The following is a 25,405-nucleotide window of genomic DNA, read 5'->3' on the forward strand; positions in this document are numbered from 1 at the left end:
AACACTTCCACCAACAAACTTTGTCTTAACTTTGCAGCACTATTGGTGGGACAGAGCTTTTAATCTCCTTTTTTATCTCTCTTCCCTTTTCCCTCTATCTTTCAATTCTGAATCACACTGCAATTGCACTGCTGATTGTTAGGCCAGAACAATCCAAACCAAACCATTTGTGCTGAAAGGTTCTTTTGCCTGGCATTTATTCTGGAAAGATACCTTGAAATATTTCTTTCAGAAGTGCTATTCTTCCTGTACTTACATTCATCACCGCTACAGCTCCACAGTACAGACATGTTTATTTCCCAAGCAGGGTTGGATGAGCCAGGGGGAACAATGCTGCTGAAGCTGTGCCTGAAATGCAACCCCTATTGTGGATCAGAACTGCGGTAAATGTACAGCTGTGAGGTTTGCTACTGTGGGCAGAGCTTCTCTGTCCACAGGAATATTTTTAAATTACATTACCCTAAAAAATCAAACAAACCATAGGCTCCTTTTGCACATCCTCCTACCAGCTGCAGAAACCCACCTATTTGCCTTAATTTGAGAGCCAGAAAAAACATATACTTAAAATGAGTATGCACCTCCCTTTTGCTCTCCTCCTCCCAGCTGCAGATTCCTATGCTGCTTTCCTGTTTTCAACCATGACCTCATAAATATAATAAACCCACAGAATATCACATTTTTCCCTACACCAGCTGTACTCTGACTGCTGAACCCTGCCTCATTTCACCATTCTGAGTCACGATATTCAGTTACATATAAAATATGTAAGTCATCTTTTCCCTTTGCCTTTCCAAGCTGTAAATTCTTCTTTCATTTTTCCCTGAAGCTGAAATCAGAGCTGTGTGCTATTCTTCAAAACCCTTAGTAACAAGATAGGTAAAAACAGATAGACTGTCGCAGTAGATCCAAAATACATGTCAGAGGACTGACAAAGTTCTTGAATTCTTCTCAATAAGTCAAAAGATGACAAAAAAATTAGATTTCTATTTTATCTTCACATTCTCAACTCTGCTATTCCTTCTTGTATAATTTTAGTAGTGTACCTGGGACTAAAAGCTACCACAAGCTAGCAGCTGAGGCTGCTAGTGTAGGAAGAAATGCACAAATAATACAGAGTGGTACTTACATCTCCCCTTTTGGGCACCACAGCTGGCACAACAGAAACATACATCTTTACTACATGAAAGAATATTAGGGGAGATATGGCTGTTGCACAGAATATACTGTGCTGCAGCAGTACAGGACAATATAAAAGCCTCTAGAGGCCAGTACAACTTAGAGGACTACTGAGTCCTTGTCACCTCTGCACAGATGACAAAGATATCCACATTGGCAAATGACAACATGAGAAAGGATGTGGCTTGGCATATGCTCTGTCTATATTTACAGCTTCTCTATTCAAATGTAGAAGAACAAAGGCCTTGGAAAACTGTCTGTGGGTTAGCTGTTTCTCGTTGGAGGACCTGCAATGGCACCGAAGGACTTTGATCTCAAGTCCTTGAAAATGAAAGTAAGTCTTCCCAGTTTGAGAGATCCGTAGTAATATCAAACCAGGGAATGACCTTCTCTCTTTCAGTTTGCTTTCTTATTTGTCTTTGCTTTATATTTTGCTCTAGAACACTTTCTTTCTTAAAAGTATTTTACTTTCTTATATACAAAAATAAATAGACTTTTCCCACTGTGAGCATAAAACATTTGATACTACAAATGCCCAAACCACCCTGTAACTCGCTGACAACACCTTGATGAAACCTGCATTTTCAGCATTTGCCCTTAATTTTAGACCAGAACTACAAGAAATAGAAATATGAAAGCAAAGATCAGAAAACTGCTCTCAAGCTATGTCTGTGATGGAGAGGCATCATTTGGAAGAAGAAAACATATTAGTGTGAGCCCAAGGGTCTTACTAGAAGATCCTTGGCTCACAGAAACCAGCTCCAGTAGCTCTATAACAACTTGTATCAGCCAAGAAGCTGATCTCGGCATTTCCTACTTCATCAAATAGCCTATTTCCCCCTTTGCTTCACCTGTAGGGAACACTCTTATAGTTCTTTAAGATCACTGGCAGAGAAGCACACAGACAAGCATTACTTCACTACTTCTTCTGCACTGAGCACTGGAGTCAACACAACTTACAAAAGCCAGTCAACAGCAACAAGCAAACTGATGTCCTGGGTAGGGAGACCCACTGCAGTAAGGATCAGAAGCATAGTGACAAGTCCCGCGCTGGGAATACTGGCAGCTCCAACACTTGCAAGGGTGGCGGTCAAACTGCAAAAACAAAAATCAAATGGGAATAACAGGAAGAGAAACATACACTTTCATTGCATAATCATGTGATCACTAGGAAGGTCTTATTTTTAATGAGTTCCTCCAGAAAACTACAACTATATGATAAATCATGGTAAGCTCAAGCCATAGCTTTCACACGTGTTTCTCCAAAAATATTTATTAGGGGAGGCCAGATCTATGGGGTTTGTTCTGAGAGCTGTAAGGGAGTTGTCGGAGAGCTTTAAGTTCTGTAAGTTGTTCATGACATTCAAATCTCTGGCCTGGTGCTGTTTTCTGAGTTCTACCAAAACATGCAGGGTGTTGAATACTGAGTTTTGATCATCTTTCTGAACAGACTTTATGAAGTTTCGTGGCTACAGGTTGAATATTCAGGGTGATTCATTTCTGTTTATTTGTGATACTTGAAGACTGAACTGTGATGTAATGGCTGAGAGAAAGTAGTTATTATCAAATGCAGAAGATTACAAGTCTTGGTATCCAAAACTCCTGCAGTACAAGCCAGTGGTATATCAAGCCTAGATACAAATCACCCTAGATGAAAAAAGCAAAATTCATCTGATTGTTTCATAAATCCAAATCTGTCCTTCTGTGTCTCTTATTTTTTGATGAAGACCAGAAAAGTGAATGTCTGTGCTCCAAATGTTTGTGAAAGTACAACACAGACCATAACAAATACCAACAACATTGGACAATCCTATGAAGAATGGAAAATAAATTTGTCAGAGAACAAGCCAAGGGGGGAGAAACAGGGAAAAGAAGGAGAGGAAGAGGGAGAGGGAGGGAAGGGAAAAAGGAAAGAAGAAAAAGTTATCTCTATCTTTTTAAACACAGAGATGAGTAACATGGTTGTAATCTGTGGGAGTACCCAACAAATCTGAAAGTGCTTCCAACACAGAAATAGGGGAAAAAAAGGTCTCTGTAGGGGAAATCCTTGACCGTTAGCCACAGAACTAATATGTGAGGATGTTAGTCTGATTTATAGCTGGCAGATGGCTGGGTCTGACCCAGACAATACAAGTTGCAGAGTGTTTGTCAGATGTCTGGGTTAGAGTGCAACCTGGCCTACTGAACACCCAGATAGGTCCAGCAGGTATGTGGGCAGGATGCTCTGCTCTGCTGTCAGGCTCTTACACATGGTGCCAGCTCCTTGGGCACTTCCAGCCTGAACTGGTAAGAGACTGCTTCCAAGCTCCGTGAGGAAATGCTGACAAACGTCCCACAGAAGCACTTACAGGCCTGGAGGGGAATGAAGCTAGCCCTGTTCAGGTCTAAAGAGAGTCTAGCTTAGCTATCATTTCCAAGATCACCCTCTCCCAAAGAAGACAGGAAATCAGAGGATCTACATGACCTATATGAAACAGCTATAGCTGATAAAAGGCTAACTAAGTCTTCATGAGTTTATGTCTGGATCATTTGAATACCCTCAGTATCACAAACTGGATTTGACAGACAAAACCTGATAATCTTTAATTCATTTGTACTGGCCCCTCAAGAGACAGTTCTTGTCATATTGTTATAGCAAAAAGGCTATACTGCATGAAGAGAAGAACCAATGGTTTTCTCACAGAGATCCCAAAGTTGCCATCTGCTTAGTAAATGGGAGTCACAAAGCTGGCTACACCAACCTTGAAATGGTGAGATCGGGAAGAGCTAATGGATCAGTCTCTCAGAGGATTAGAAGAGTAACTTGGGTTCAAGCCTACTGAATCTCTTGGACAACATCTGATTTCTGACTTGAATTTCTCTTGTCGCTATTTAGTTTAATATGTGGCATCTCTAAAATGACATTTTTCAGTCTTAGCAACAAACACGCACCATGACGGTCTAGCAACTGCCTTCATTAGAAGTGGCCTTGAACCTTTTACAAACCTTGGCTTTACTATTTCAGGGGTTGTCCTGGGTTTGAGTGAATGGTGATGTTTTGTTTGGTAGCAGGGGTGGTCCCCTGTGAGAAGCTTCTCAAAGCTCCCCCAGCTCCAAGTCAGCTCCAACTCTTCACCAAAACTGAGCCAAACAGCTGTGCCTCTGCGATAATGTATTCAAGGGATGTGGTGAGGAGGAGTCGGACTTGTGAGGAGGAGTTGCGGCAGCTGCATGAACACCAAGGTCAGTGGAGGAACGGAGGAAGAAAGGAGGGGGGAGGTGTGCCGGAGCAGAGACACCCCTGTATCCTGTGGTGAGACAGCAGGGCGTCCCCCCCTGCCACCCATGGAGAACTACGGTGGAGCAGACATTGATTTATGGCATGTGTTTATGGCCTGTGGTTTTTGCCTCGATGATCAAGGTGCTGTGCCCGAAGAAGGCCAGGGTCTCATGGGAAAAGGCAGCCCCGCTGCTGTAATTCAGTGCTGGGAGGATTGCAGCATGAAGGGGAGTCCCACGCCGGAGCAGCTCGGGAAGGGCTGCAGCTGTGGGAGAGAATCCAGTCGGAGGAAGTTGGTGACCCACGCCAGAGCAGTGTAAGGAAACACTGCAGTCCATGGGAGGGACTCATGTTGGAGAAAGTTTGTGGAGGACTGTCTGCTGTGAGAGGGGGACCACGACGGACCAGGGGGAACAAGTTCCAGCAGCTCCCCCCACCAAAGATGGCAGAAGTGGCAGCACTGACTGCACCCCCCATTCCCTGCCCCTGCGCCCCTGGGGGAGGAGGTAGAGATATCGGGAGCAGAGCTGAGCCCGGGAAGAAGGGAGGGGTGGGGGAAGGTGTTCTCAAGATGTGGCAATGCTTCTCACTGTCCTACTCTGTTATGTGTTGTTGTTAGTGTCTGTAATAAATGCGTTCTTTTTTTCCTTCCCCTAATGAGTCTGCCTTTTGCCTGTGACCATAATGGGTGATTTGCTCCTCCCGGTCCTATCTGTCTTAGTTTGGGCTGAAATAGAGTTAATATTCCTTTTCAGGGACTAGATGAGTGCTGTGTTTTGGATTTAGCTTTGGGTTTGGTATGGGAAAAATGCTGATAGCACACTGGTGTTTTCAGCTGCTACTGAGACTTCAAGGACTCTCCGACTCCTCATGTCCTGCCCGTGCGCAAGGGCACAGGGAGCAGGGAGGGAGCACAGCCACAGCACCTGACCCAAACTGGCCAGTGAAATATTCCATATCATGGAACGTCATGCTCACTATATAGAGGAGGGGTGGCTGGGAAGGAGCTCTCTCGCTTCCAGGATTGCGATTGTGGGATCTTGGTATCTCGGGGTCGCTGGCCGGGAACAGGCTGGGGGTTGGTCAGCGGGTGGTGAGCAATTACACTGTACATTGCCTGTTTATATATTTCTTTTTGTTTTCCCCCTGTCATCGTTATTGTTCTCGTTTTATTGCCATTATTAAACTGTTCTTATCTCAGCCTGCGAGTCTCCCTTCACCCCTCTAATCCCCTCCCCCATTCCCAGGTGGGGAGGGGGAAGGGAGGGTGATTAGCTGCGGGGGTTGGTTGCCGATCAGGCCCAAACCACAACACTATCTCAAATCCCAAGCCTGGCTTATTTGTCCCTTCTCATCACTGGGAGAGAAGGGAGGAGTGAGTGGCTGTGTGGTGCTCAGTTGCCCTCTGAGCTCAAACCACAACAGGGGTTAAGGCAGGAAGTAAAGCAATGGAAAATGTAAAACTAGTATAGTTGGGCAAGAAACATAGAATTAGACATCCTTTTTCAGGAGTATCTTTAGTGTTAAAAGGGTTTAATAAAAGAAAGGTGGGTGAGTGAAAACCACAGGAAGAAGGCAAACTTGGAAGCCTTCACTTGTGGTTTCCATTTTAACTATTCAAAGTGTTAGGTCTGGTGTCTTCATCAAGTTTTCCACTGTAAATTAACTTTAGCTGTAGCAGCCATAACTTTGCCATTGTTTCTTATTAGTCATCCTACCTAATATATCTTAAAACTCTATTACAGTAAACAGTCTTCAATCACTCTTACCTATTTTTAATGGGTACTTTTCTTTGTCCTCCAGATATTCACCTTAGTCTGATATAGGATAATTTGATATGAAAAGACTAGAGTTAATATTTGCTGGGTTAAAGATAAAAAGTCTGGGAGTATTCAGACTGTGCTGCAGGCAATCTCACCCTCAGCCTGGCCTATTCTCAGTCTATTTTGTTTGCTGTTCACCAAAGTCACAGAAAAAGTACAGGGAAACATAAATACATGGATACATTTTTTAGGTACACTTTTTCTTCCAATGCATATAAACAGATATATTCTAGAAAGTTAATGCCCCATATATCACTTGTAGCATCCCCTCTGTACTAAAAAAGGCATTGCATTGGACACGGAATGCTGTATTTCACATTGTACTGTCAACTGCAAAACTCTGTAGAACACCACCAGCATGCACTAAAGCTGCAAATGATAGAAAACATGTCACCAGAGAACCAGGAGCTATGTATATGACATCCCTTTGCATATCATTATTAGATATCCATAGATTTCACAGTGAATCCCACTGCTACTCAGAAGACATCCAACCCAAAACTCTACATTTTACAGTCTGTAGAAACAAAGCCTCCAAGTATTTTGAACTGACCTCACAGTAACTATCTGGCCTCCATCCAGCTCAATTCCATTCATCTGTGCAATGAAGATGGCAGCCACAGCTTCATAAAGAGCAGTTCCATCCATGTTAATAGTTGCTCCAACAGGAAGAACAAACCTTGTTACACGCTTATCAATGCCTAGATTTTCTTCAAGACACCGGAATGTGACAGGTAACGTTCCAGCACTGAAGGAGAGAAAGCAAAAAAGTACAGAAGACATAATTACAATAGAATATGTACACATAAGGCAGTAAAGTCAGAAATTTGGCTATTATTTACATTTTCTACTTCCACTTTTTTTGCTGTGATTCAAGCCTTTTTTACCAGATTTTTAAATTAAGCCTACATTTAGCTGGAGGTGGGACTGAGGCCAAGACATGTACATGACTTGAAGGAGGGATGAGAGCTGGAGAATATAGCTGCATTTCTCAGACTCATTTATTATTTCTTGCATTTTCTTCAAAAAGACAAGTTACAAATGTTTTCTGATGGATACAAATATGAGCATAATGACAAATGTTTTCTTTGATGGTAAATTTTGTTCTAAGTTTTCTTTGATTGTGAATTTGGTCTGAATGGAGAAATCATTCAATGAATGACAAAGCCAGGAAAAAACAAAACAAAACAAAACAAAACAAAACAACCCCATGCAGTTCCCAGACACTGGAGGACGGGAAAGGATATGCAACACAGCTGGAGGACAGGAAAAGTTGTGAAAGATGGTTAGAAGAGGGGAACAGTTCCTTGCACAGAACCACAGTGCCTTACCTTTGTGGGAATAGTTCAGGCTATTACATTCACTTGCTCAAAATCAAACACCTTCAACACAAAATACTCCTGAAAACAGAATATACTCTTGTTCCCTGTAGGTGCAAACATCTTCTACTTCCTTTCCCTAGCAGGTCTGCTTGCTTCAGGCAAATGACTTGCTGCAACACGCATGAAACCAAACACAGGAACACGTTTTGATTCCTTAATTTTATGTGTCATCTCTGAGGTCAAGTCCACCACTAAGTGAAGTTGGTTTGCTGCCTGAGAAGCTGTTCTGAAAAGAAAGCTGACCTGGGGAAATTCCTTTTAACTGGTGTTTCATAGAGAAGCAGCTGGAGCACAGCTGTTGTGGTTTATTTGCTTTTCTTCAGCTGACTTGGGGGAATTTGTCAAAGGTCATCACTATTATATCCCACTAATGCTGGTGTCATTTCCACTGCAAAAATACTAATTTGCTCATAGAAGAATAAGGAACAGACTCACCAAATTTTCTCAGATAAATACTTGCAGCATATTGGTGCTAGTGCCTTGCAACTGCAGGGTCTTTCCAACTCATTCATTCATCCACTACCATAGAGATGCTATTGGGTACAAAAAAATGTAATCTTTCCATTTTACAGATAATTAAACCATGGAAAAGGGAGATTACGGAATGATTGAGATATCTATAAAAATGCAGTGTCATAATAAATGTCCAAGGTTATCTGGAACAAACACATGAGGCTGACCTATCTGACATGGTATTTATGGAAAACCCAAACCCTTCTCAACCGGCAGATGCCCAAGTCACTTTCTAAATGACTCCTCTTGTCCCACATCTACAGAAACATGAGTTAGAAGATATGAACTTCTAGATTCCCCATCTTCTGCTCAAATGGGTGGGCTATTTATTCATTGTTCACAGAGGTGATTTTTTTTAACAGATACCAGTAAGCCAGATACACAGTACCAACCATCTGTGTTCTAGCATCTTCACAAACATATATGTAATTATGATTTATTTTACTGTGGTTTTAATCAAAGGTAATCAAATGCTTAACATTTGGTAGGTTTAGCCATTAGCCAATAACTACTAGTCAGTTTTCAAGTCAGTTCCAGCATTACTTTGCCTCCTACAGCAAAGATATTCCTATATCTTGTTAAAAGAAAAATAGAATAGAAAATGTAGTTCAGTGACACACATTGAAACTCAGTCAGATAAGGTTATTTTCCTTCAGAAATACAAGTCCCACCTTACCTTTACTGTTACAAATCAGATCATCAGCACAAGGTGTGCACCAGTCATAATTTACTACTTGCCATGAACCCCATCGGGCTCAGCAAGCAGGGACTATGCAAATATCTTGCCCCTTCAGTTCTGCCACCATGACAGCTGGGCAGGACATGGAGACAAGGTTTCTTTATTAGAAGAGCACAATACATAGGTGCCTTTCATGGTTCCTCAGTCCAGCCAAAGAGCTTTAATAGATCCTGAAGAGGAAGCATTTGCAACTTCCAGAGGTACCAGGTTAGACCATATCGTGGTGATTGTTGTCATGTAGTCACTTATCTGTGGTGCTATGAACTGGTCCACTTCTGTTTAGCCAGTAACTCTGATCTGGATAGCAGTCAGGTAGTAAAGCAAGTATCTAGGTAAATCCATATGCTGTAAACACTTTGAAACCCCTACATATTTCGATTTTTCCAGTCCAGCAGAAAAACATTACTTCATACTAAAAAAAAACATTTTGTGTATGGACACTGTAAATTTTGTTTTGAAATCTAAGTGGAAACTGGAACACTTCAGTGAACAAAAGCCTTAGGGGAACTGTGGTTTAGTGAAACTCTTGGACAGATTACATCTACTATAATCCTACATTGTTTATCACAGAGACACAGAACTGCTGAGGTTAGAAGGCACCTCTGGAGGTCACCTATTCCAACCACCTTGCTCAAGGCAGGGGCAGGTTGCTCAGGACTGTGCCCAGACAGGTTTTGTCTATCTCCAGGGATGGAGTCTCCACCATTCTTCTGGGCAAGCTGTGCTAGCATTCAACCACCATCACAATAAATCACAGTAAATTATTTTTCTTGTGTTCAAGATGGAATTTATTGTGTTTCAGTTTGTGCCCACTGCCTCTCATCCTGTCACTGGGCACCACCGAGAAGAACCTTGCTTCATCTTCTCTGCACTGTCCCATCAGATATTTATGCACGTCAGCCAGGTCCCCCAGGGCCTCATGTTCATCAGGGGAGAAGTTGTTCAGCACAGTGGTTTGGGTTGACCCAAAGAGGCAGTTGAATTACAGCTCTTTCAAGGCATTCCTGAAATTAAGATTGCTCAGTTTTCCGGTGGTCAGTTTTGAACTAGGCTTTTTTATTTTCATCTTTTTAATTAAAATGGAAGATTACATTTTCTTCAGAAATAAAATATTTATTTAATAAAAACACTTCAAAATATGGTATTTAACTGAAAAATATTTTCAACACAAGATCTACTGACTGCCTAAATGCAAAGTATCAATTTATTCCTGAGAGCTGAGTTGCCTACACATTTTGTTGAATCTGTTCTGTGCATTAGCAATGAGTCTAAAATCCTCAGCTCTTCAGTGAAGTACTCTTACTCTGCCAAAATGGATGAAAGAATAAAATGAGAGGCTTTTTAACTTCTTTCTTGAAACCTAGCACTGTTTATTTTTTTTCTCCAATGCAGCAAGACAAGCCTTAACATGCTTTCAAAATAAATAGAATTATCACTGTTTCCCAGTTGAGGAAAGAAGTACAGAGGTAACACAATTTGCACAAGTCATTTGGCCATGACAGAAAAGAAAACAAAAAGTGGGTCTCCCAACTCTCTACAGTTGGCTGTACAACCTCTCTAAAAAATCCCAAAGGCATGTGGTTATTTTTACTTATTTCAACACGGTTGGACTAAAAATAGCTTTTATTCAATGGCATAAAATGACTTTGCAGTGAAGTTCAGAACAACAGATCTATTCTCTCCAAACAGCAGCTAAAAATCTGCTAAAAAATGAAGCAAGCTGTTATTTCTCAAGTGTACCTGGAAGCTGTGCCTAGTGCTGTGATCCATGCCTGGAAAATCCCAGCAAGGAATGAAAATGGGCTTTTCCTTGTTATCACAAAGTAGAGCAGCGGCAGGAAGATCCCTCCATGGATGAGAAGACCCACAATCACAGTGACCATGTACATGCCAAGCTGTCTAGCAACTACTTCTAAGTCCTTGATTGCAATGATTTTTCCACAGATGAGGCAAGCAATGCCCAAAGGGGAATACCTGGAGGAAGAGAACAAGCATAGAGAGAACTAGTCTTTGAAGCGTAGTCATAAAAATTATGTTCAACAGAATATACACTAGAAAAAGAGTAGGGGGCTCTAAGGCTCAACACTCAATGGGCAGTTTTCACATCTTAAAAAATAATGGTCTTCTCCAGCAAATTCCCCATCTACTTCATTTTATTACATCCCATCAAATGGAATATACATTTCCTGAATATTATTTGATCCTGGAATAACATCATACAAGAATACTATAATGTTATGCAGGCTTGGATCATTATGAAGAGTGGTTTCGTATTTGTTCTTAATACACAACTTTTACAATCCATTGCTTATCTGATTTCAGGGAGTTGCATTATTTGCTTCAGTTGAACTATCTGTTCAACTTTTATCTTGAAGGCTGCAAACATTTCCATTATGTTTTTTCAATAATTTGAACAAATGCTTTTTGTTTATGGATTCAACGAAGATTTATGTGCTTTTCTTACTTAGAGTTTTTGTCACCTCAGTCATGTGATTCCTCGATGGCATAAATGAAAGTTTTAAATAGGATGATAATGGTAGCACAGTTTGGTAATAAAAAAATTTGAAAGGAATAGGTATTATTTTAAAATGTAATAATCAACTATAGTGAAAAACGCCTGAAAGCGCATGGATAGAAGACAATATTTACACCTGCACCGGTACAGGCTAGTATATTACATAATTTTAAGTGACATTCACTTTCTCTATCTGTTTTATAAAACTTAAACTGGGAGAAAGTAACGTGTGCAATGTGGAGAAACAGTAAACAGAATGCCTCTGAAAATAAATGGCAATGCATATTTTCAAAAGTGATTAGTTTATTTGGATGCTTAATTAAAGACAAAGGAAACTGACTTTCAGAATTAAAGTGCTTCATGTTTTCTGTAAGAAACATCTCATGGTCTCTCAAGCAATGTGCTTAAAACCTGGAAAGCCCTCAGTCACTTGAATGCAAGGCCAAGTGAGTATCATTAAAAGCCATGTTTCAATTAACATGACAACGTGTATTTCTTATAAAGAATTACATGGTGTCAGAGCCAGATGTCTGATTTGTTTTATGTTTCTGTAGCAATGCCGTGTTCCTGAGAGTCTGGAGTTGCCATGGGAGTTACAGGTCTCTGTGCAGAGAAATCATAAACCAAACAAAATGTAACTCTGCATAAAGAAATGCATTTGTCTTTATGATCAGACATTTAAAAACCTGCTTGTGGCCACAACAGTTCTTTAAAAATTCTAGACAGAGATGAACAAGTGGAATTCCTAACATCAATCTCCTTTCTCATGAAAACAGAAATAAAAAGCACATCAGTAAAAAATAAACATTTACAGTGAATTTCTTGAAACTTTCATGATTTCCTAACATTGTAACAGTGACTACTACAGAAAATTTATACTGTAGGCAAGGTATTATGTCTTGGGTGTACCAAGTGGTGCTAACTGAAGTAAAAGTAAATTCTAGTTCTTGAAGTATTATGAGAATATAGTCACTGTCTCTCCACAGAGTCGAGAGCATCAGGTTACAATAACTGTTGAAAGTAGTAGTGCTTTGTGAATAAAAACGACTGTGTTTCTATGCAGCAAGATCATCTACAGAAAAGCTGAAGCATAACAGGAATGCAAAGTCACTGCTTCAAGTTCTTTCTTTTGCTCTACACATTTCCACATCGTTGTTGCTATCTGCATCACTCTTGCATAACAGTTACCCTTTGAAACACTGATGATGGTGAAGACTCACACTTCAGGCACCCTGCTCCCTTTTCTATAAACTGTGTCCATCTAGAGCCTCAGAGAAGAGTCATACTGCAGTCTTGTTACTCAGGAAATCACATCAAGGGACACCAGGGAATCACAGGGAGCAATGAGCCATGATACCTGTGTTGTATTGGAGTGGCTATTTCTGCTCTCAAAGACTTAGGAGATATGAAACATGGTAGTAAAAACATAGCAATGTGGTTTTATGTTCTGAAAAACTGGTTTTGTGTGATATGGCCACACTTGACACTACATACAAATAGTTCTGGGGAAGCCCCTGGAAGAAACATCTCAAAAAAGAGAGAGAATCCCCTTCCAGAAATGTAAACAAGGGCTCAGTATTAACTGGGTAGTTACTCCCTTGAAGGCAGCTCAGGCCCCATTATTATGAATGGATATACTTTAAAAACAGGATGGATACCTTTCAGTGACCCCATTGTGGCGATGTTGTAAGACGTAGATTCTGCAGAAACTATGGGTGGAGGGACTACACATCACTGAAAACCACTGAAAACCACTGAAATTTTATCTAGTGGTCAAGTATTTTTACTACAGAAGACAGTGACTAAAGTGCGTTTCCAGGATTCTTTGTAATAATTACCTCCTAACTAATACCCTGGGAGTAGCTCCCATGGTATCACAGGAGCTATATCCCAGGAAGATTTGGATGTTTGGATGTTCTTACGTGGGGCATTCTTTCTTGCTTAGGTGTTCTTCTATGTAATGAACCTCCGTAATCAATGTCGCATTTGAAGACCTTTGCTGGAAACTGCATGTCTTGGATTTCAGTAAACAAAGAACAGAATACCTTCAGAAATATTACAAACTGGGTCCTAAATAATCTTCAACAAATAGAAAATAGAAATAATGTTGCTGTGGTTCTAACATACCTGTCAAGGCTTTAAAAAATGAACTATTTAATGACATTGTTTGCTAACAAACTGTGGTCACTATATGCTATATTAGGGTTTTATGAGGGTTATTTTTGCATCTTTTTTTTGTTCTAGAAGTTAGAAATTCAAACTTACCACATGATCATAGTTACTAACTTCATTACAATCTCATTCAGGATGTTGAAGAAATCCACCATCATCTTGGCCTGTTCTCCCATTTTCCCCATAGCAATGCCAAAAGCAATAAAGAATCCTATCAAACCTATTAGGAAAAAATTGCAAGACAAAAAAAAGCAAGTAAAACCATGGTTTTTAGGAAGTTTTTGCACCTAGTGAATGTCTTGATACTACCTACTAATCTGGTTTTCAGAACTATAGTGTATTACATATCTCTTGGGACTTTTCAGGATGGACTCACTCTCAACTTTCATTATCATATTCAGAACATCTTTTATTCTTCAATATTTTACTAAATACCAATTGCACAGTCCAACTGTGTTTTCTTCTTTTTCCCTGTTTTAATCCTATGCCATAATCTTCTCAGTGCCGTGCAACTGTTAGAAACCTCATAGCCCCTAGCAAATAGGAGAGGCAACACAGCACCATATCATGACTTCTTTGTTTCTAAAACAGTCACTAGAGACCAAGAGCATTCTTCTCAAGCTTTACAAAAGTCCTTTGATAGAGTCAACCTACAGACTAGTCAGTCCCAGAGTACAAGGAAAGGCTAAAGCAGCCCCAGAACATAACCTTGGTAGGCCAGGAGTATTCCAGTTAAATGAAAAAGATTGGGGTGGGAGAAGAAGGTGGGTATTGAACTTTAAGCTAAACCACGGAACTCCCATTAAACAGATTAACTTCACTGAAACCAGCTATGAGTGGATACATAATCACAGAATTCAGTACGAGTAACATTGTGCTCCTGAATTTAAATGCCAAGGGGTATAAGTCTGGAGTATTGAACTAACTGGGTGAAAAACCAAGTGCCTCTGTCATGTATTAGTTTGGAGCTGTGTCTCCAATACTAACCTTTACCATCCAAAAATTTTCAGCATCTAGGGTGGGATTATAATTGATACTGATAAATGGTTTGAATCTTCAGAAACCTTTTGAGGCTAAACTTTCAGTCATGATATAAGTTTAACAAATATGTGAACTCAGTTGGGAAATTCCAAAGGAAAAACCCATCAGGACACAAAAGCATTCAAGAGAAGGGAATTTCAGCTACCCGTACTCTGGGAAAAGACAGGCTGTCCCACATCCTCACACTGGGTTTAGCAACCAGATTTTTTTTTTTTTTTTTTTTTTTTAATTCCAGTCTCCTGGATATAAAGTCATTCTTTAGCACCAAGCTATCTTTGTTGAGTCACTTGAATAGGGAAGTGAAGTGTATGCTTGTGTGCTGCAGAGCATAGAGAAAGGATGAAAAGATTTTCAGTCAAAGACCAAGTAACTTCCTGGAATTCAGATTGCACCAGAAAATGTTAGTAGGTGGTTTTGTTTGTTAATTCCAAATGAGCTGCTGCATTAGTCATAAGAGTCAAGATGGTTCATATTTGCAGGAATTTGCCAGGATTGTACAGTTCATGCAAGCTGGATGGCAATTGCCCAATATTTTTACTTAATTCAAAACCAAACTGAACCACAGGAAAGCAAAAAACTCTGCAACATTTGAGCATCATTGGTCAAAATACTACAGCAAAACCCCCGCTTAAACTGTGCATTTCCTTTCTGCAGGAATTGTATTCAACCTTCTAGCTCTTTTCTTATCCATGACAGAGCCCACACAAAACAAGTCCAGCACTAAAAGTAATGCATCTCTCACGTTAGAAATACTGTTTCATTTCAATGCATAAGCAGAACTCCAGGAAAGAAAAAAGCAGTTGAGAGTAACAGCATAAGCAATGAGCTGCTGCTTCACACAGGGTGCAGAATGCCAATTTGCAGCTTTGAAAGAAAGTGGGTCCTCTGCCCACAGACACTGAATGAAAGGAGGAGCCATGGAGGCAGGCAGAATACAGAGGCTCCTGGCTCTCGTAGAGCAGGCTGCTTTGCAGAGAAACAAATCATCTCTGTTCAGCTTGCTGATGCTGTCTCCCCTATGTCTAAGCAAAGCAGCCACTACCAACCAACTCATCAAGACCTGGAGAAGCTCTGCAGGCACAGCAATCACTGTGTCAACAGAAGCAGTTCATCAGCTGTAAGGACTCTGTAAGGGGCCATTTGTTCCTAAAAAGTGATGGCTCAGTGGTGAGATAAAGCAGTGGTTTAGGTACTGACACATATTGTCCTACTTGGAGGACGCCTATAAACAGAGCATGTGTATCTTCAAGTGTAGGCGTGCCAATGAGGCTACAAATCGGGGGCTAATTTGTGACTGACTTCACCCGCAACCAGAAAGTAAGGTGAGGGAGGAGCACTCCTCTCTGGGCTGACAAAATGGTGAGTCTAGGCACAGAAGAGAAAATAGAAGTGGTGTGGTGGCTCTTCACTCCCCCACACCCTGCCCCAGTCCAAACAGGTGCTTCAGGAAGGGGTGGGAGATAGGCAAAGCCTTCGTACCACCCCCACTTGCTGGCTTGTCCAGACAAGATGGCACAATGGCAGTTGTTCATAATTTGCAGCTGGTAAAGGTCAGCAGCTAAAATGAAAGAAGAAGGGAGCTGTGACTCAGAGATGTGTCAAGCCTCTCTGGGATTTTTCTTAGGTGGTGCGGTTCACACCCCACCTCTCACTTCAGACTCTGCCTCAGGCCAAATCCTAATTCAGCATGCCTGAGACACCTTTGGGAAACAAATGAGCTCAGCTTCATCAGGGGGTGGGTAAAACACTGGCTCTTGAAGCTCTACCCCATGCTGTTTTGCCAATATGTGTTGGTATTAGTCTGGGTAGGCTACTTCTAGGATTAAAGGATATTTTGGGTACCTCCTCCATGCTTCCCCACTGTACTCCAGGTAATACCTGCAAAGCTGCCAATCCAGAATAATTCACTTGATTGTTTCTGTGATACAGTCATATTTCTAGTAAAACCACTGGATTTTAATCTCAGAGATTGATGAGCAGCCAGTAGGTTATAACTTTTGGTGATGGTTTGGGGAACCGAAACTTCCGCTGAAGAGCAGATCACACTGGCTACCCAGTCACAGCCAAAAGCTGTGTCATACAGATGACATATATATTTGACAGGTAAAAGGTTTTCCTACCCAGGACGTTCATGCCATCCTTAAATTCAAGTCCCTTCTTAATGATCAGCTGGGCTTCTGGTGGTGCTTCATGCACTGTCTCATTCATCATAGCAAAAGCAGAGTCGGTGACATTCAGTGGTTCTTCAATGGGTGGTGGCACCAGCACCTTCTTGGTGACAGTTTGGATCTGAAGGCAATAAAAAGGGAGGATGAGAATGGAAATAGACTGAATGTAGTCCGTATGGAAGATCAGGAAATAATAATAAAACATCTTCACTAGAAATTCCAGGGACTTATGTTTTTAAAGGATTAGACATGCATTCCACAACCTCTTACCCCCTCTTCCAAAAATAAGTTTGTTTTTTAATACTTCCAAGTGTCACAAAGTCCTGGGAGTCTTCCTCATGACTCTAGAGTGGAAAGTATGGCAAATGCTTGTTCCTTAGACTACAATGTAACATTTTACAGATAGCTAGCCCCTTTGTCCAGATGGTTCACAAATGGTGCTTCACAGATTGTATGTTATGTGCTGATACCATTTATTTAGCACCAAAAGGCAGGCATCTCTAAGATCAATCAGAGCAGCAACTCTGCAGTAAGGCTTGTTATTCAGGATAGTCTGCCCAGATCAAGTTATCACAGTTTGATGGTTAACTTGAATCAGAAACTTAGGACATTTCCAACACTTGGTGACTGAAAGCTCAAAATGGAATACACACAGCCCCCCTGAGTTCTCTAATTAAAATATTGTGAGTGACACATAACAGAAAAAAATATCAAAGCTAACAGATACCTATTAAATCAAATCTGACCACCTCAAAAAAGAAGACATCAGCATCTGAATGTATCTGGACTCCTCCTGGCACATGAAAGGCAGGGTCAAGGGAAAGCTGGGAAGGAATGGTAGGAGGAGAAATGAGCTTGAGTTTATGAATAGGAAAAAAGGGAGGAGAGAGTGGGAAAAGAGATCTGTGACTTGCTGCTTTAAGAAGGGACATTTTCCTCCCACTTCACACTTTGAGCCTTTCCGGCCTCTTCATGGCTCTGGGACAGGAAAAATGGTTAGGAAGCTATGACCAATTTGCCATGGTTTCCTACCTGCTCCCTACTTTCCTTGTTCCTAGAAACATGTTCGAGCAAGGCATCAGAAACAGTGCATTAGGTTTTTAAAGAACATTTGCACCTCCTTCCTGTTGAGATGGACATTGTAGTACTATGGATACTATGGATAATGATCCAGATTCAATCCATATATTTTAAAACCATGGGGTTTTAAAATACCTTACGTCTCTCCTTTCAAAAAATGCTGTCTAAATCTAGAGAAGTGGACATAGACAGAAAACCTACATAGCTTTGTATGAGAATCTCTTCAGTTGTCATGAAACAACCCAACATTCCTGCACGTTTACATTTTTTTCAGAGTTAAAATTTATCTGAGGTATGTTGTCAACACATTATTTTTGATGTGAGGTATCCAAAACGTAAGAACAGAGTCACAGAAATTAATCTTAGAACATTAGACTACACATTCACGAAGTCCACTAGTCACTTAAGTCAAAGGTCCTCAGCTCTTTTGCACAATGGCACAGTCACTAAAAATGCTGAGCCTAACACCAAGTTTAGATTTTGACAACAACATCTGAGATTAGAAAACCATTTAAATGTCACAGTCATATTTATAGATGATAGTCCCACTCTCTTTCATTGCACATAAGATTTTATGTCTCTGATGCAATAGCAGTTTTCATTATAAATTAAGACTTTCCTGTAGACCATACAAAAATTCAAGAGATATTGAAATCCCATGATGGTTCAGAATTCAGTTTGCAAATGAACCGTCTCAAAATTGCAATTCAATCCCTTCATTGCTTTCTGCCTGGTTGCAAGGGAAGGCATGTAGAATTCTCCCACAGACCACAGCTACACAGTACCATTGATGTGCACCCTTCAAAATCATTCTTTGGAGGATTTCTGAAAAAAAATGTTTCCTCCTAAGGCAGCTTGGAAAGACTGAATGATCATGGAGAGGGTCTGTATAAATGTAGGAAGAGAAAATATATGCTGACACCATTAAAAACACTTCATTTTCCTCCTAAATAGAGAGATGAGTAAGGCCTAATTCCTTACTGAGAAACTAAGGGCTAACAGAAGACACAAGTTCCATCTGGAAAGGATTGTGACTTACTTTGCAAATGAAAGGTGGCTTTGTGGCAGAGGCTTTCATTGGCAATTAGTCTGGAATCTGATAAAACTGGAAAGCCAAAAAGCTCAGTAGCTTTTTTGACTAAGTTTAAAAAACAATCAATGGCCCATAACTAGTGAAGTGACCTGAACACTGATATTACACACACTGAAAAAGCAGTATTAAGGTTCCAAGAAACTTATCTGACATGGGTTGCTGAATTCATATTTCTCCTGCTTTTTGTCCCTTTGTTGAGATATGTGACCACTTTCAACTGACCAGAAATTTAATTATCTTTTCCACAGTTCAAATGAAGGAAAGGAAGAAAAAAACATAAGCATCTCGCTCTCCCCTCACTCAGTTTTGCAAAAATACATTTCACATTGCATGTGATGTTTAGCCACCCACACTTTGACCACATGATTGACATTCCTATGATGATTTGGAAATATTGAGAATGTTGTCTCTTTAAACTCCCAAGGACTATGTGTTTTTATGTGAAAGTCCATGGAAGAAGTGAAGCAATCCAAGTCCTCTTGGCAGCTTAGGTTGACCTCCATTCTTCCACCCTCCATGGCTGCTTCTCCCTTCCCACCTCTTCTCTGCACTTTATTCTTTAGCCATAACCACAGCTCCATCTATCATGCCATTTCACATGGGAACACTTAAGAACAGGTTTGGCAACAAAACCTGTTCCATCAAAAAAAAAAAAAAAAGATGTCTGCATGATTGCCAAATAGGAAGGAAACAACAGGAAATATGTTTAAGCAGAAATTACAAAGCATGCATTTTTATTTTCTTTTACCCCTCAAAGTGAAGCTGTTTTGATTAAACATTGGTGAAAATCCTTTAGACAAAATTATCTACCTACAGAGCAAGTAACACATGATGCAAGCATCCTTCTTTCCCAGCATGCTCCAAGCATGGCCTGTAGGTGGGTCAGCTGCTTGACTGTACTATCCCCACCTAGTCTGGACTCTAATACAGCAACAGAAGTTATGAAAGGTTGGGTTTTGCAGTACGTTTCCACTGGCAACCAGCTGGAATGAAGATCATCCGTATATTACAAAGAGAGCATTGCAGAACCATCAGCTCTGTAACTAACAACCAAGATCAAATTCAGTCTGGGTGAAAGATCTCATAATTCATCAGCTGTTCAGCCCCAAGCCAGCATTCATGACCATATATATTGTATAAAAAGTCAGGGAAAAAATAAAAGTTTACTAAAAATCACTTTCAAAAACTCTAAAAAAATAAAGACAATGTAAAACAAAGCAGCTATAAATAATGTTATTTTATTTACCTGCTCAAGACTTAAGAACTGTATTTCTCTTTGTATCATTATTTCTGTCATTCACCTAAACAACGACATTAACTCTACAGACATCCATGGCTAGCAAAAGATGTAATAAATATTACCAAGGAGTAGAAGGATTTACCTGCTGAAAGCATGCTTGGACTAGATTTTCAGGGAACAGGTTTCGGATCAGATCCAAGAAAGCATCCAGACTAGATACTTCATCATTCTTCTTCCCTTGACCAAGCTGTTTCCTGAGTTTCGGATTCCCTGGATGGATGGCTAAAACCAAAATCACACCCAGCACAGCAGCAATAATAGTCGTGGACATGTAGTAGACCATGGCTCTTGTACCCAACCGGCCACTTGCTTTAGCATCTAAACCAGACAGTCCTGCAGTTTTTTTTTATTTTAAGAAACAAATAAATATATTGAAACTCGATATCAAATTCAATAATCATCAAATAAAATCCTTTATAATTTGAAAAGTTTAACGACTGCTTACAGGTACCTACTTTTGTCGTTGTGAAATTGTCACCACTAGACAGATTACTTAAGCTTCTCCCTCCAGTTCTTATGTGAACAGTGTCTGCTGCTACTAATTTGAAGACAACCATTTAGGAGTCCATCTTATCGCAGAGGAAGCATTGAAAAATAGAGAAGATATCATACCTTCTTTTGCCCTTGATTGCTCAAATTGGTCTTGACATGTGGCTGACACTACATCTTTAAGAAGGCTAGGTTTGATAGTGTCATGCCATTTTATTTGCGAGGTCCAATCCAGAAATTAGGTGAAATAGCATAATAAGAAATTTCTGGTGTTCAAGAAGGTAGTATGTGTGCATGTGTTTGAAAATAAATTCAGTGGATCATCTACATATTAAAGCCAATTAAGTTAATAAGAAATTAACTCTGAAATACACACTGCAACTGCAAAATCCCTGACAGGATCACACTATTCTTCCTACACCACAAAAACCAAACCAGGTGATATCTGTAGCAAGCATCTTAAAATATTTATGGCTAATAGATCTTACCTGTGATTAAACTGGAGATAATTAAGGGGAGGATCAGCATTTTTAGCATCCTCATAAGTATATCTCCTGGGAAGGCTATTAACATGATGATGTCAGGGTCAATAGGTGTTGCTAGACGAAGAAGACCCCCACACAGTGCACCCAGGATAACACCTCGAAGAAGGATGAAACAGAGCAGGTAGGTAACATAAATACACCTGAATGTGCACTGATCACTTAGAAGAACAGCCTTGAAGAAAAACGCTACTAATTTTTGTTACACAAGGCAGTCAATTTTTGGTACAGAGACAGATTTTGGAAGGTTTAGCCTTCTGATTAATTTGAGACTGTGACACGCTTACCACGTATCTCATGAGTAAAGAAAAGAGGTTCTGATGTAGAATCTTCCACCAGCTGAGCTTACACCTAATGTACTATTCCATTTCTACAAATACAAATTTGCTGCAAACCACAATGCTATTGAGGTTCACTAACATTGAATAAGCCTTGCAACACATTGAGGGCTAGTCAAATATAATCCATAGAATCTTAAAACTGTTTAGGTTGGAAGGGACCTTAAAGATCATCCAGTCCCAACCTTCCCCTTCCCACGGGCAGGGCCCCTTCCCCCAGCCCAGGGGGCTCCCAGCCCCGTCCAACCTGGCCTTGAACCCTTCCAGGGAGGGGGCACCCACAGCTGCTCTGGGCACCCTGGGCCAGCACCTCACCCCCCACACAGGGAACAATTTCTCCCTTACATCTCATCTAAATCTCCCCTCTTTCAGTTTAGAGCCATCACCCCTTGTCCTATCCCCATACCCCCTGACCCAGAGTCCCCCACACACCTTCCCTGTCCCCCCCTTTAAGCCCTGGGAGGCCACTCTGAGGGTCCCCCCAGACCCTTCTCTTCTCCAGGCTGAACCCCCCCAACTCTCTCAGCCCGGCCCCCCAGGGGAGCTGCTCCAGCCCCCCCAGCATCTCCGTGGCCTCCTCTGGCCCCGCTCGAGCAGCTCCGGGTCCTTCTGCTGTTGGGGGCCCCCGAGCTGGCCCCAGCACTGCAGGGGGGTCTCCCCAGAGCGGAGCAGAGGGGGAGAATCCCCCCCCTGGCCCTGCTGCCCCCCCTGCTCTGGCTGCAGCCCAGGGCACGGGTGGGTTCTGGGCTGCGAGCGCACGGGGCTGCCTCACGGGCAGTTTTCCATCCCGTAATCCCCCCCAGTCCCTCTCCTTGGGGCTGCTCTCCAGCCACTCCTCGCCCAGCCTGGATATGTACTTGGGATTGCCCCGACCCATGGGCAGGACCTTGCATTTGATCTTCTTGAACTCCACAAGGATTGCCCGGGCCCACCTCTCCAGCCTGCCCAGGTCCCTCTGGATGCCATCCCTGCCCTCCCGCATGCTACCGCACCACACAGCTTGGTATTATATAAACATAAAATCATGTTCATATAATCATTCTACAGTTGGCAAAATTGAGGTGCTAAGAGGTGAAGTGATTTATACAAGCCCATATAGAACTGACAGAATAGCCAGGGTTAGGACCCAGATCTTCAGAGTATGACATCTAGCTCTCAACATAAGAATGGTACCACTTGAAAACAAGGCCAGCACAAGTAGCTGTTTTACAAACTAAGAAAAGCCTTGCAGGCAATCTAGAATAGTCTTGTGAGGAAAACAGATTCAAGTTTCATTTAGAGGGGTTTTGGAATTGATCTGGAATACTGCACATATCATGGAAGAAAACTTGATTCTTAGTACTTATTTATTATTCTTTCCCTTTGATGGTCTGCATCCTTCTCTTTTCTTTGTGCTAACATTCTGAAATCACAAACAATCTCTTCATCGCTTATTTAGAATTGTACGGTGATAACACTCAAGCCCCCCTCTCATGATTGTGGCTGTTGAAGCATAGTCTAGGGAAAAAAAAGGTCATGTTTACCTTCATAACATGGTCTTTATGAATGGATATTTTATGTTTACATCCAGGAGGCCTTTGTTTTCCTGATCCCATGCCCAAGTCTCCAGTGTAGTAAAACTTGACACCAAAGCCTGATTTGAAGCAACTACAACTCTCTGAAGTATCAATTTGATAAAATGGAAAATATATGTGTATTTAAAACTTTTTCTGGAACTGCATCAGGCACCTTCTAAAGATGATTCAAAGCAAATACTGTTTAAACACTTCAGCTATATGGGTTTTGAAGGCTGAAAAATATGGATGTGAAATTTGCAGCTCAAGACCAGATGCAGCTGGTCTTTCAAACAATAATAAAACAGAGTATGTCTATGAATTTGTTGCATTTGGCTGTTGGGCTTTCAGTGAAAAAGAAGCAGGCAAAGAGCCAGTGAACCACAATAAAATGTCAAACTGTTCCATATTTGGAAGCTGCTAAAGCCAGAGGCAATATTCAGGATGAGATCACAGAGCACTGGCTTACAGCTACAGAGAGGGAGACAAACCTTAAATCTGTGGAGCATGAACTGAGAGATAAAAGATGAAGGAAAGGAAACTTTTAAGAGTTTTTGTCTTTTTTCAGATAACTGAGAGAAAAAATGAGTAGTGCATTCGGTTCTACTGAATGGCATTGATGTGTCTGGCCTTGGGATTTAGATGACTCCATTCAAAACCAGATACAGAATGTATCTCAGTGCGGATTTGCTCCATGTTGTGTCAGTAATACCCTGCACACCTGCACTAAAGCGATGATGCCTACGGCATCCCGTTTACTCTCTGGCTGTTCAGCTGGAACAGCTGATGACCACAGACAGGGTCTGTGGTACTACCTGAACAAACACACAGAATGCCCAAACCAGCAGATGTAGCTTACCGAATACAGTAAGAGTCAGGAGAAGATTCCTGTGGAGTGACTGGCAGAACTGCACACATACGTTCCTGGATCTGTGCTCCACTGGGCTTAAATGACTTTCATGCATCCGCACTTCTACTTGCTTAGGCATATTGTTGGCACTAGAATAAAAAATGAAAATCAAGTAAAAGTTATAGCACAAGGTGCCAAAAGTGAGAGGAAAGTCTGGATTACTTCCATTATATATAACTGGGGAATCTGATGCATATTTCACTGCTGCCCACATTTTACAAGCACTGTATATTTACTGATCTGAAGAATTGTCTGAAATGGCAATGGTTTGTCCTTCTAGAGGTGAAGCCTTTATGGTATTTTTTGCAGTTATCTCTCAAATGGTGGAGATGTAAACAGAATTAATTCACTGGACATATCATCCCAGCGGTTTCACGGGCTAAACTATTGGTCGTGAGCTGGAAAATTCAGTTTCCTCAAAGATCATGACTGTCTACTTAAGCAGGAGAGAGAGCTGAAGAACAAAGTTTCTATTAGCAGGAAATGCAGATTCCAATACCTTATTTAATTCCAATTCAGTAAAAGAGTTTAAAGATGAGGATTTATTTGCAAAATAAAGCACTCTAGAATATTTTGCTTTATCTTCCCAAAACATTTGATTTCAACATTAACATTTTATTGTAATATAATATGAATACTGAGGTAAAAATAATCTTTTTCAACATGGTTCTAATGAGACTTGAACAACTGCCACTGAAAATTAGTCAGAAAACTATGCATTCCTCAAGAAAACATTTGATTTCATTGAATTGGCAGTGTTTAGAGGAAAAAGTTTTTTGGCTAACTCTGGTTTATATTTGAGTAAGTGATATGCACATGAGTGCAGGACATCAAAAGCCATGCATCTAACTTTCTCAAGCCCTGAGAAATCATTAGCAATAAACTCCCTTTTTATATACACAATATTATAATGTAGTTGGAAAAAATACTAAAAATACTACTACAAATAAAACATACAGTTTCCTTAAGAGTTAAGGCTGTCTACTTAAATATGAGAAATGGATAAAGAACAAATTTTTTATTATCAATAAAACAATTTTTTTTTTGAGATCTGGTCTTATGCCAGATTAGGACACCATTTTAGAAAAAGGAAACCAAATCTTCCTCTACAACAGCAGACTGAGGTCTACAGACCTAAAACAATTCTGAAAAGATCTATAAAGCTTCGATGTTCTCAGTACTAAACAACCTCCAGGGAATCAAAACTTCTTTTCGTTATATATAGTATAGCTTGTTGTCTTCATAAAGTTTATCAACAGAAAGTTATGATTAGACCTGTAATATGAATGCAGTCATTTTGATGCAAGTACTT

At 40.7% G+C, this 25,405-nt stretch overlaps 1 protein-coding gene across 3 annotated transcripts in view; it reads right to left on the bottom strand.

Moving 5' to 3' along the window:
• The window catches only part of SLC1A2 (solute carrier family 1 member 2), a 103,739-nt gene that overhangs the window by 16,755 nt on the left and 61,579 nt on the right, over positions 1-25,405 (bottom strand). For all 3 annotated transcript variants that reach the window (XM_033011222.2, XM_033011239.2, XM_033011246.2), the window contains exons 2-9: positions 24,043-24,182; positions 21,239-21,391; positions 20,344-20,594; positions 16,741-16,909; positions 13,673-13,799; positions 10,633-10,866; positions 6,812-7,006; positions 2,137-2,271 (exon numbers count right to left, since the gene is read on the bottom strand). In XM_033011222.2, the coding sequence (XP_032867113.2) occupies positions 2,137-2,271; positions 6,812-7,006; positions 10,633-10,866; positions 13,673-13,799; positions 16,741-16,909; positions 20,344-20,594; positions 21,239-21,391; positions 24,043-24,182 (1,404 nt within the window). The remainder of the gene's footprint in view (positions 1-2,136; positions 2,272-6,811; positions 7,007-10,632; positions 10,867-13,672; positions 13,800-16,740; positions 16,910-20,343; positions 20,595-21,238; positions 21,392-24,042; positions 24,183-25,405) is intronic.

The sequence above is a fragment of the Tyto alba genome, unplaced genomic scaffold, assembly GCF_018691265.1.
Source record: "Tyto alba isolate M040663 unplaced genomic scaffold, T.alba_DEE_v4.0 Super-Scaffold_18, whole genome shotgun sequence".
Classification (NCBI taxonomy): Eukaryota; Metazoa; Chordata; class Aves; order Strigiformes; family Tytonidae; genus Tyto; species Tyto alba.